This window comes from Glycine soja, chromosome 12, assembly GCF_004193775.1.
Source record: "Glycine soja cultivar W05 chromosome 12, ASM419377v2, whole genome shotgun sequence".
NCBI lineage: Eukaryota > Viridiplantae > Streptophyta > Magnoliopsida > Fabales > Fabaceae > Glycine > Glycine soja.
The window spans coordinates 38374052-38387390 of NC_041013.1; the positions used below are offsets into that span (position 1 = coordinate 38374052).

Here is a 13339-nt window from a genome sequence, read left to right on the forward strand (position 1 = left end):
TCTCTTTTCATGATTAATTGACAATAGTATTTCTTTTTTACTGTTTGAAAACTAGTTGATTAATTACTTAGCTTTTCCTCTTATTCCGGAAGTAGAACATATCTTTACAAGTGAAATTTCTAGTCTATTGATAGCTAACCTAGTCCCCCACTAGTTTGTGGTGCCTAACTTTATTTGACCTGGGGTAAGGGTAATAATTCAATGCTGATAATTAATTGAAGATATCATATATCATCATATATATAAAAATAACACGTAAGCATGACTGAATGATGAGAAGCTATAAAGAAATATTCGTGAAATAAAAAAATAAAAAAATCCATTTAAGTGAAACTTTAGTGATAAATTATTTATATCTATAGTCATAAGTAGAAGATATTCTAAGGTAAAAACATAGCAATACATCACATTTAGGCACAATGAATATAAAATAAACACATGTCAAATATTAATTGCCCACATTAAAAAAATAGATAAACCTATTTTTAAAACATCGCAGAAACTCAACAATTTAATCAGTATGCAAATTCAAAAAATACAAAAAAAAACGGTATTGATAAGAGCTTTATTGAGACACGTTCCGATTGATAAGTGTTTTGTTTGGTGAAGAAAAAGGACAAGAAAAATATAATTAATTGTTATGGTTAAAAGGAGAATCATCGAAAAAGATTTTACGATGTATATGTGTAACTGTACAACATAACACACTGAAACGATGTCGTTTAGGATTTGGCTTCCACCAAACTTCACGTTCGATTTAAGATTTAGAACGTTTCGTCAATTGCCCGGAACAAAAGAGGAACCGCCACGTGTCACCGGAATGATAAAAAAAGAAAATTCTAAGAAAAAGTCTTGCAGACGCTGACGTGTCCACTTTTATGACTTCTCTAAATTCGCAGCTCTTCCTTCTCTCTTCTCGCTGTTTTGTTCGCTACTGTGTCTTCCATTTTCATTCTCTATCTCTCTGATTTTTGTTCTTAGATTAGGTTACTTTTTCTTTACTTAGAAATCAAAGGCAGAACTTCACTGGTACGTTCCTTGCCATGTTCCACGCTCAGTTTCGCGCTTCAGTGTTGATTTTTCTTCCAATACTCGAATGTTTCACACTCAGTTGTGCTGAATTGTGTGGAATCACATTCCTGTTTCACTTTTGCTTTATTTTTTTTTTACTATCGGATAATTGAATGATCTGCGATGCTGTTTTGCTTTTTTTTTTTTTGGAAAGTTTGAGATTCTCATTCTTTGACAATTTTAGCTTAGCATAGCTATATATTTAGCCAATATGGAAACTCTCAAACTCAAGTTGATTGTTTCATCATCGAAAAGCTAATATTTAGAGAATAAAAGCTGAATAAATTGATTGATTTATTACTCCTTAATTATTAGTATTTTTTTTTGGCAGGATAAGGTATAGTTAGCTGTAATTCCATTCAGTTGCAAATTTTGTGAAATTTGGAGTCTGCAATTATTTTCCTTGATGAGGCTAATAATACTGTTGACTGCGATGATGATGATTGCAGGGAGAGCAATGGTGATAGCAAAAGTGATTCAAATCCATGTAAATGTAAGGACTGTTTCTGAGTCTCTTTGATTTTCCCATCTGATATGCAAATTTTAGTGCATTTGAGTCAGATGGGTTGAAAAGATCTGTGTGCTTGTTATAAAACTAAATTAGAAATGGCAGTTGCTGGCGTGCATAATGTGGCTGTGCAATCTACTTTCCTAAGGGAATCCCATTCTCAATCATCTGGGAGGCAGGGAGATGGAGGGAGGGGAGGCACCCGGTCGCCTTCGGTCTTGCAAATGTGGCGAGAGATTGAAGATGAGCAGGTAGTGAGACAAGTTCAAGGAAGACCTGGGGAGGTACAAAGGAGTGATGGGTTGGTTGTGGACCTCTCACAGGAAAATGTGCCCAATAGCAGCAACCAGAGAGAAGAGCATATGATAGAGGATGCAGTTTTGGGTGAGAATGATTCTGAAACCTGGTCGCAAAGTCAGAATGAGTTCCATGATGAACAGGAGGAATTAAACAATTCTAGCCGTGAAACCTCCTCTGATTTTGGAGTAGTTGAAAGGGAAAGAGTGAGACAAATATTCAGGGAATGGATGAATAGTGGTTCTAGGGGTCATGCATCGAATAATTCCCAAGGAAATAATTCAAGGGGAGAATGGCTGGGGGAAACTGAGCAGGAAAGGGTGAGTGCCACAAGGGAGTGGGTACAGATGAGTAGCCATCAGAGAGGTGTTTCTTCTGGGGAAAATAGGGAAGAGCAATCTTCTGAAAATGGTACCCAAATTGAATGTGTTCGTGATGGATTTGTTGTTAATCAGAACGAGGGCCAATGCCAAACTGAGCATACACGGAGGGGAATCCGTAAATTATGGGGTCGACAGGTGTTTCTTGATATGCTTAAGAAGGCTGAGATGGAAAGACAAAGAGAAGTACAGGAACTGTTGGACCATCGAGTTGTATCTCATTTTCCCCATCGCAATCGCATTCAGGTTTGTCTACTAAATGGTTCATATATTTTAGGCCATATTTCTTTACTTTTCCGGTACCATACGTGTACAATGTGTGAACGTTGGATCTTTTTTCTCCCCATGTAATGAGTAGAATATTTGCTTCAATTGAGTTAGAGTGTTGGAAGGTACTCTTAAGTGATTTGAACTGTAATAATTTTAGGGGAACTTGTAACTATTGGTTTTATTTCTATGCTGAATTTGTAGAGGAACATGAAGTTTAATGATTCAATCACAGGCGTAGTGAATGGAGAACTGAGTATGCAATATAGAATAGAAAAAATCCTAGAATCTGGAATGCGATAAGCCAATAATTGAGAAAACCTAGGAAAGAAATGGGAAATACTATGAATTTGAGTCCATTTGAACAAAGAATCTAAAATCTAGGACTTGGTTTGAATCTGAGCTTTGCTCTTGCCATTGATGATTATTTGTTAAAATATTTTCAGGCCTTGCTTAGAGGCAGGTTCTTGAGAAATGATAGATCGATTGATAATAACAGGTCCACTTCCATTGCAGAAAGTGAATTAGGCTTATTGAGACAAAAGCAGACTGTATCAGGTCTAAGGTAAGCAGTTCATATTGGCATTAAGTTGAGAAGAAACTAAATATTGTTTTTATGTGAAGTCTTCTGGATTTCCTTCTTTCTCACTTAACTTTTATATTTTCACCTAATTTTGTTTTATTTTACTTAAATAGGTCAAACATCTTGTGTTGACTTTCTTTTCTATTTTGAATCCATATATCTGATGTGTACTGAGATTCTGCTATTCTTTTTCTATCTTCTGAATGTCTAATGAGTTTATTCTTGGACATATATCCTTTACACTTTCCAACCTAAAAATATAGGGGCAGATTGGTACACATCTTCTGTATTTGTTCAAACATGTGGTTGCTTGAATTTGATATAACAAAAGATAAACTTCAGCTAGTATAAGCATGTTTTAACTGAATGAGACAGTAAAGCAAGAATAATGTAAGCATCATCTAAATATTTTCATACTTTGAAATGAAGGTGATTCTTTTTGTGAACTATATTATATTGGTAGTGTGTACTTTGCTGGAAAATGACAGACCTAGGGCTTAAAGCAACCAGTGCATGAAGATCAATTTGAAAGAGATGTTATGTCAAATGAATCTAAATTGTTATTTGTTGAAACAATCTTCTCTACCTTATTTCCCCTTAAACAAATGAAAGTGTAACTGTTCTTTGTTGCTTATAGCTACCAGTGTGTTTTCCTTCCTCCATGTTAAATTGTTTTATGTATCTGCTATGTTTCAAGATGTTAACTTGTCTTCTGAACAGGGAAGGTTTCGTTTTTAGAAAGGACAATTTTGGTTGTAGTCATGCAACCAGTAACACATCTGATACCTCATCCGAGAACGACATTGATGTTAATACAATTGAAGACACTGGAGCTAGCAGCTCACAAGCAGTCCCAACTGTACATTCTCAACAATCTGAACCTAATAACAGGGTAAGTGATGGACTTGAGATATCAGGTGATCAGATTTGTTCAAAAGGAACCATTTGTGAGAATTTAGATTGGCAAGGCTCTACTGCTCATGTGGAAGCAAGAGATTTGGAATCATCTTTCAGTACCAGGGTTGAAAGAGGAGATGGCACTGGAGGAAATGTTGATATGATGCCAACTGAAAATCCTTCTAATGACTGTAGTCAACTAAGCTTGCAAATTGAAGATACAGAGCATGACAATATGCATGAGTTTAGTGAGGTACATACTGAGCAATCTCAGCGGGGTGATATAAATAATGATGAAAGCAATTTTTCAAATCATGATGATCGTGTATACAGCAATATTGTTGATGATGTAGATTTGATTGAATCTATTGCTCTGGAAGGGGAGCAACAGGAAGAAGTTATTATTGAAAATGACGGAAGTGACTGGCATCAAAGTGTGGATGATATTCAGCTCAGTAGCACAACAAATGAATGGCCCCAAAACATATTGGGAAGTGAAGATGGAGAAAATTCTCGTATGCAGGAGCAAGAAGTCCCTGAAGTGTGGCAAGAGGATGGTGGCTTTCAAGAGGCTGTGGAAATTTGGTTAGGAGGACCTTCTGATAATGAAGTAGCTCCAGTTGGTAGAATTCATGGATTTTATTTTCCTGAAGATGACAATGTATACAGTGTTGAACTCAGGGAATTGCTAAGTAGGTATGTTGATATGAATGGAGAGTTTCAACAAATCTCTTTTGTAAAATGAAACAAGTAAATTAGAATAAATATTTCTTTTCCTTTGGCAGGAGAAGTGTCTCAAACCTCCTTCGCAGCAGTTTTCGTGAAAGTCTTGATCAATTAATACAATCATATGTTGAAAGGCAAGGTCATGCTCACGTTGAATGGGAGCTGCAAGAGACAACCCCTTCTTCTCCCTTGGCAGAACAAGTATCGGGGCAACGGAGTAGGGGTCCAATTGTTGGTCCTCAGGCTACTGTTAATAGCTCACTTAACAGACCCTTGCCACCAACGCCTCCGCCTCAGCCTTTATGGGATCGGCACTCACGTCATGACAATTGGTCCCAGAGTGACATAAATAATCAGCGCTTAGGAATTGTGCGTTCATTTGCCGGACATAACTGCTTTTCTTTAGCTGATGTACTCTTTAGTCTTGACATTCAAGTGCCTACTTTTCCCATCTCACAATCGTGTCATTATTTTTGTAATTTCTGGTTGGATTTTTCTGTCAGGAGTGGGATATTGTTAATGACTTGAGAATTGACATGGTTAGGCTACAACAAAGGATGAATAATATGCAGAGAATGCTGGAGGCCTGTATGGATATGCAGCTTGAGTTGCAACGCTCAATAAGACAAGAAGTCTCTGCAGCCCTAAATCGCTCAACTGGTTCATCAGGTCAGATTAATTTTGTCCTTTTTTATTTTATATACTTTTTCAACAGCCTTTCTACCTGATCTGTAATATTATTGTTTTAGAAAAATAACTTTCCTCTATTAATAGTCTTAGATGACCAAATGGAATTCATCACAGGAATACAAAACCGTGTTTCACCAGACGATAAATCTAAATGGGAATGTGTGAGGAAAGGACTTTGTTGTATATGCTGCGAAAGCAATATTAATTCTTTGTTGTACAGGTGCTATTCAGTGTCACTTTGAAAATCAGCAATTTTGTTTGTACTTGGTGTTAATCACTTACATATTGCTATGTTATTTGTCTTATAGATGTGGGCACATGTGCACATGTTCAAAATGTGCCAATGATTTGCTCCAAAGTAGAAGAAAGTGTCCAATGTGTCAAGCACCAGTGGTGGAAGTGATACGAGCTTATTCTATACAATAGTTTTGACATTAAAGGGTCACACATATAACAGAATACAGGATCCTAACAAGTTCTATCTCCTGGACGTTTCCAGGTACCTTTATTTTTAATAATTTTTTCTGTTCTTGCTGTGATTACTGTATTTATGTCGAGCGCACCAATAGAAAACCTGATGTCTCTTTTTGTGGCCATGATTCTGAAAGGAATAAAAAAGTATTTTGTTTCATTTGGTTGCTTGCGTTTTTTTTTAATTCTATATTTGAATCAAAATCAGATCGGTTGTCATGTAAATTTGCATTTTCTGTTTTCAGCGTATTGTGTGTAGGTTTCTTGATGAAGAAATAAGCAGAATTTACGTTACAAGTGATGGCTCAGTTCACGCTTGGGTTATGTAATATCTAGAAAAACAATTTTTTCCCACAACTATTTGGCATTATTTTGTATAGAATTGACATTTTTTCCCCACATATAGTATTTCTTACAAGGTACTCGTGCGTTTTGGGATTTTTTTTTCCTTAAGGTTGAGAAGTTAACTCTTACTAACTGTTTTGGTTCAAAAGAGGGCAGGGGATGCGAGAAATTTTAATGGAGGGAAGGAGACGGAAAGGGAGGGGACGGATTTTGATTAGACATTGTGTTTGGTTGGGGGGAGGGATTCTAAAATAAATTTATTTTTGTATTCTTATAATTTTAAATTTTAAATTTTAAAATAAGAGTAGATATATTTTAGTCATTTCAATTGAAAATTTTAAATTCCCTTCCACCCCTTCTAAATTCCCACAATATTTGATGAGAGCAAAAATTAGAAGAGAGATTTTGTTTTCCATTGTTCTCCTCCACTCCAAAAAGTTAAACCAAACAACCAAAATTTTAAAATAATCCTTCCCTCCCTCCCATTTTCTTTGTTTCCCTCCCATCAAACACTATGCTACAAGAGGCAATAATTTCAAAAAGCCTAATAAAAAGCCCAACCCAATGAAGCCAGCCCAAAACATGCTGCTAACAATCATACACCTAAAAACCAAAAAGGAGACTACAAGTATAATTCATCTTGAGTATGTAATGAAGAATAAAAAAGGGTGATCACATCTAAACCGATAAAAAAAACTGAAATCCAATCCAAAAAGTTAAATACTATAACAAATTGATTTTTTTTGGATTGGTTTTTGGTAGAACAAATTTGTTTGGTTTTTAGTTGGTGCCTTTGCAATTGAACCAAATTGATATTATTAATACTAATGTTAGCTTTAGCAATAGAATCCATTTTGGTTCCTAGACATCTTTTTCTAGGTCTTACGGTATCTCATAGGATGTAAGAACTCATCTTCATTTTTGTTTTAATGGTAGAACTAACTTTAAGATCTTGAGTCATTTTATGTAGGTCCTACAATGCATTTTACCTTTTAAAATTTAATTAAAATAAATAAAATCAATTAATTATATATGTTAATTATGAAATAAATAATAAATAATATTAAGAAATAGAAAATATATTAATAATTTAAGTTTTTATTTATGGCGATAATTTAAACTTTCGATTAATATGTAACATTGATTGGTAAAGAAACACAAACATTGACATTGAGAAAAACAAACTAAATTTCATCATTCTTGTCACCAAAACATTCTCAAATATACTCCATCAAATCTACTTGAAGTTGTTGATGATTTTCTCGTGTATGCATGAAGTGTCTTGTTTGTAGTTAGGTCGCAAAGTCGGAAGGAGTACCACGAGATATCTCAACGTTTGAAATCTCTTCGTTTATATGATCATAATCAACACCAACATTACCATCATTTGCATTTCGTTCGTCTTCAATAATCATGTTATGCAATATAACGCATGCCAGGATTATATCCTTCATCGTATCCATGTGCCAAGCACACGATGGACCACGTATAATTGCTAATCGAGGTTTGAGCACAACAAATGCTAGGTCTGTGAAAGTGATCCCAAACCCGATTCACCACAAGTTCGGGTTGAGCTAAAAAAAACAAGAGTTTCATAATATTGGTGAAAACTCAACCCGATTCAGTTAACTCGCAGGTTAGACGGGTTCAAGCTGGGTTGATTGACCTAACCCACTTACATTAAAAATATAATATTATTATTTACTTTTTTTTACAATAATTTTATTATTTACTTAAGGATTAGGATAACTACAATTTCATTTTGGCATTTTGGAATTTGAATGATGGAATTTAGAATCAAATGTTCTACTTCTTTAGTGATTAGTAATTTCAATTATGTATGTTGGCTTGACAATTTGATATTTTTTAATTTTAAAACTTTAATATTGTTGAACTATAACTAATGTTTGGATAATTGAATTTTATTTTAAAACTATGATTTGTTAAGACTTTTGAATGATATTTATGTATTTGAGAGATTTGAATGACTACTTCAATGATAATATTATATATAGATGTTTGGGTGGTTATTTTATTTGAGACATTTGTCATTTTGCTATTAGTTGTATTTGCATAATTTTGTTTCAATCATTTGAATGTTTTTGATGAAAAAATGTCACTTTTTTTTTTAAAAAGACATTTTTAAAGTTTTTTTTATTACTTTATTTTTAACAATTTGGTGAGTCAACCCACCTAACCCACCAACCCGTGGTGCCCAGGCCAGGTTGGTATTTTTATGACTCTTGAAGGTGAATCGGGTTGGCTCGACCCGTTTATCTATCGGCCTGTGCTGGGCCAACCTGTGGAGGGTCGGACTGGCCCGTTTTTCCAGGTCTAACAAATGCTCGTTCCACATCATTTCTTCATGATTCTTGATATTTTTCAAATAATTTTATTTTATTTCATTGTGGCATCGATATAGTTTTCACAAATGTGACCTAATTACGATAAATGTCATCTGCAAGATAGTACCCCATATTATATGAGGTTTGATTAATTGTAAATTGTACTGGAAGAGCTCGACCTTGTAAAACGTCATCAAATACGAGTGATTAGTTTAACGCATTAATATCATTATTTGAACCTGTAATTTCAAAATATGCATGTCAAATCCCACAAGTCTTGTGATACGACGACTTCAAGTATTATTGTGGGTTTGCGATGATCACCTCTATGATATTGGTCTTGCCATGCAACTGGACAATTTTTTCATTCCTAGTGCATGCAATAAATAAAATCCAGCGTACCTAGAAACCCACATGCCTCTCCAATTTGTAGTAAGCGGTTGATGTCCTTGTTGTTGGCCTTCCCAAGTACTTATCTCCAAATATCTTGTTCACACCCGTTACAAAAGCTTCTAAGCATTGAATTGTAGTGTATTCGACAATTCTAACTTACTCATCCACACTATTGGCAGATGATTCGTATGCCTATATTCAAATAGCTGCAGTGCACTTTTGCAATGGTGACAGATCCATTCTACCAGTTGCATCAAGTCTCATTTGGAAATAGCATCATGATTATTAAAAGCGTCTACAATTTGAAGGAACAACTGCTTCCTCATTCGGAACTTTTGTCGAAATTGATTCTCTGTGTATATAGAATTTTCAAAGTAGTCATTCAACAATCGATTTTGTCTGTCTTCACGATTCCGATTTATGACTCTTCTTCATTGTGTTAGGCCGATTGCTATTTTTTGCTTGTTGTTGCACCTCGCATAAAGTACCTCATGATTTCTTCAATGTTGTCTTCAAGTGTTTCATCAATAATTTGTTTCCAAAGTCTATCGAAATCAGAGTTTGGATCCATTATATGAATGATTGAAGCTAGAGAAAATGAAAGAAAAATATTGTAGAATGTGTAGAAAATGTACACTAATTTTTTAATGGTCAGTTTCACAATGACTAATTTTTTAACAGTCAATGTCACAATAGCTAATATATAATTATTAATTAAAACTAATTTAAACATTGACTTAAAAGACCGTTACAACATAGTGACCAATTAAAATACGGTTAAAACATAATGATTAATTACCTAATTAACATTACAACATTCGACTAATTACCTAACTTGTGCCTAATATAACTATAAGTTTATTGGTGGTCTTTGAGTTGACTTTCTGACATGATTGACGTGTCTTTCATTAGAATTTTGTACCATACCTTGACATTCTCCCCATCCTTCTCCTCTGTTATTTTTGTGTTGGCAAAAGCTTTTTCCTTGATTACAATTTCCATGCCAGTTAAGTCTACAATTTGAGAAGACATAGCAAGTCCTTTTCCCTTGCTCTTTCTTTTGGCCACCTTTTGCCCCTTTGGGCAAGGGATTCGTGATGGTGTGTCAGTTTCTAAAACTTCAATCAGTGTCTCTGGATTTGATGACAATGGGTATGCCCTAGAAGTAGAAAGCTTTGTTCTTTTTGAATAATTTTTTGTGCATTGTTTCTACCATTTTAGGTTTATCTTTCAACAGTCGCCATGCATGCTCTAAAGTAAAATCACTATGTTTGTCTTGCTTCCAAATCGCATATGCATCAAGCATGACATTGTTCTCCAAACAATTGTTTTTCCTCAATTCAACAGTTTGCTTGTAATGACCCTTGAACTTTTGCACACCAAGATTTATTTTTTGCCATTGAGATTTCAACTGATTGAGCCCTTTTTCTCGTAAATTGCCTTAAAATTTGTTGTAATTTTTCACGACTCTTTTCCAAAAACCTTTCAATGTTTGACTATCACCCACAATTGGATCTTGTAACACATTGAGTCATAAACCAATGAGATGTGTATCCTCCACATTTGTAAATATGATCCGTGTTTTCTTCTTAGCAAAACTCTCCCCTCATTCCTCATGTGTAATATTTTCTAGCCCAATTTGGATAGAACATTGCGTATCAACTTCATCATTCAACGATTGTGCACCACTAGAACTTGTTGGAGGCTTTGGAAACACGGTGAAGTTATTTGGCGGTAGTGGAATTGTAGGAAAAGTTTGTGAACTTTGTGAATTTTCTGTGGAAGGGTATTGATAATTATTTGGCATAAAATTATTTGGTAGTGGTGGAAAGGGGAAAAAAATGAGATTAAATTGATTTGGATTCATTTGGGAAAAAATATTGAGAAATGAGTATTGAATAATTGAGATAGAGAAATGAAGAATCACAAAGAAACTGAAAATTGTGTGACTCTTGTGAAGGCCAATCTACCAATTTATAGGATTTTGTATGCTTAAATTTTATTATTATAATGTGTAAAAAAAATGCTTGGTTTAATGATCAAATGCACTAGGTAGAAAATGGGTAAAATTTTGTATGCAACGTTCTGTGTATCTACTCTAAATCAACCTATGTTTCTTACTTGCTATTGACAAGCAACATTCAAATTTTACAGTGCATCACTCCCCTTTCTTTCACTCTCCCCCACGCTTCTTTCTCTTTCTTTTTTCCTTCCCCTTCCCCCCTGCCGCGGTTCCTCTCTTCTTCTCCCACCTTGTTCGTTCTTCTTCCCCCTTTCTTCCTCTTTTTCTTTTTCTCTATTCCCCTTCTTCCCCATCACTCCTTCCTCTAATTTTCCCCAATCCCAAGCCCGTTCAAATCTGATTGAAGACCTTGGAGCCCTCATCCATGGTGGCAATCAACAGATATGCTTCTTCCAAGAGCTTCAAACCTTCTCTATGGCGACATGCAACCAGATTCGTGCTCTTCAAAGAACGGCACGATAGATAACCACTGATCTTTTTTTTTTTAAAATTATTTTTATAATTGTTCTTCAATGAACTGATTTCTTGGACTGAGTTTGATGTTGATTTGGTGTTCTTCTTTGCGTTTGTTTTCCCCTTCTCAAAGTCGTTAACATTGAACATTAAAAAATGTTTTTTTTTTAAAGAACGAACGGGTTCTTGGGGGGTCTTCTTGAAGCATGGATCTTGCACCATGTAGATCTCATAGGACTCTGTAGTGGGGGAGATCTTGAGAAGAACAATTCTTAACCTTAAGAACCCAGCCTAAGAACAACCACTAAAAATGCTCTTAGTGATGTGTGTTTTATGTATATGACAATGCATTTTATTTTATATAAATATGCATGTCATACTTTGATTCTTTTGAATAAATTATACATATTTTTCTTTCTTTTGTAAAATTTACACATGTCTTCTTTAAAATTTACAAGCATCTTCCTTTTATTTTTAAAATATTCATAAATTTTTTAAATGTCATCTAAATATTTAATAAGTTATACACATTCACATTTTTGATTAAAAAAATGCTATAATATATTTTTCGTCTTTATAAATATAAAAATATTTTAAATCCATCATTGCAAAAAAATTTATCTATTTTTTATGCTAGCAAAATTTAAATGTTACTTTTTATTCAAAGAGTGTCAGATTTTCTTAACATTTTTACATTGTTTTTTTAGTCTTTTTTAATCCAAAGTGTCAACAAACATGACTTATTATTATCAAATCCTTAGACAAAGGTTTTAAAAACAAAATAGTATTGTATGTAATTTCCTTAAACTTAAAAAAAACATATATAATTTTCTTAAATCTTATATGAAATATGTGTATGTTTATCGAAGAGAAAAAATATATATAATTTCCTTAAATTTAAGGAAAAATGTGTGTAATTTACACTGTTATTTTAGTTTCAAAATAGAAACTCTGTTAACACTTACTCAATTCCAACTTTTAAACATGTACTTTGTTGATAATTTTTTTTACGACACTTGTTGAAAATTAAGATTCAAGAGTACATGTTTAATTTAGAAAACAACAATTTCTTATGTGTGCATTGCATATTGCATATTTAATTCAATATTTGGGTCTAAGCGCATCTAATAATTGAAATTAGGGAATTAAAATATTAGTAAGGATGTGTCGGAAAAACTGAATTATATTTTATGGTAGTCAACCAATGAATTTTTAAATTAATTGACTTAATTAATAAAAGTGAATAAAATTTATAGTATTAATTAATTATGATAAATATTAATTAATAGATTATTATTTTTATTGTTTTGCATATTTTCAATAAAAATATATAATTAATTTTTATCTTAAATTATAGCCATTTAATTTAATTAATTTTTTAATTGATTAAATAAAAGAAAAATTTACCTATACAAGCATGCCTAATGACAATATCAGAATAATTCAGTTTGCCGTTAAAATTTATTTTGTCTTTTAAATATTTATTCAACCAATGAATTTCTTAAATTAACTATTTATAAAAAATATTAATTAAAATATGAATTTTTTATCGTCTTGCATATTTTCAAATAAAAAAATAGAAATATATATATAATTAGTTATGATAATTAATTAATTTCTTAATTATATACATTTAGTTTAATTAATTTTTTAATAAATTAAATAAAAGAAAATTTTACCAATACAACCATGTCAAATGACAATATTAGAGCAATTCAGTTTCTGTTAAAATTTATTTTATTTTTAATTATTTGTTCAACCAATGAATTTCTAGTATTGATTATTTTTTAAAATTATTAATTAATTGATTTTTTTTTTGCATATTTTCAACAACGAATAATAGAGGTATATATAATTTATAATGATAATTAATGAATTTCTTAAATTATA

At 33.0% G+C, this 13339-nt stretch overlaps 1 protein-coding gene across 11 annotated transcripts; it reads left to right on the forward strand.

Moving 5' to 3' along the window:
* Positions 1 to 900: 900 nt before the first annotated feature.
* Positions 901 to 9251, forward strand: LOC114379797. Of its 11 annotated transcripts, none has more exons than XM_028338520.1 (10): positions 908 to 1029; positions 1403 to 1408; positions 1521 to 1564; positions 1676 to 2502; positions 2970 to 3088; positions 3827 to 4699; positions 4789 to 5140; positions 5233 to 5398; positions 5504 to 5639; positions 5728 to 6050. In XM_028338520.1, exons 4-10 carry the CDS (start codon positions 1678 to 1680, stop codon positions 5843 to 5845), a joined length of 2589 nt encoding a protein of 862 aa, XP_028194321.1. In that variant the 5' UTR covers positions 908 to 1029; positions 1403 to 1408; positions 1521 to 1564; positions 1676 to 1677; the 3' UTR covers positions 5846 to 6050. The 11 variants fall into 11 exon arrangements, 9 of the variants coding, with proteins under 9 accessions (XP_028194320.1, XP_028194327.1, XP_028194318.1 ...); XM_028338527.1 differs by having other exon boundaries at positions 1685 to 2502; XR_003659612.1 differs by lacking the exon at positions 1403 to 1408 and adding an exon at positions 9153 to 9251 and having other exon boundaries at positions 901 to 1029; positions 1521 to 2502; positions 5728 to 5918.
* The last annotated feature ends 4088 nt before the right edge of the window (positions 9252 to 13339 follow it).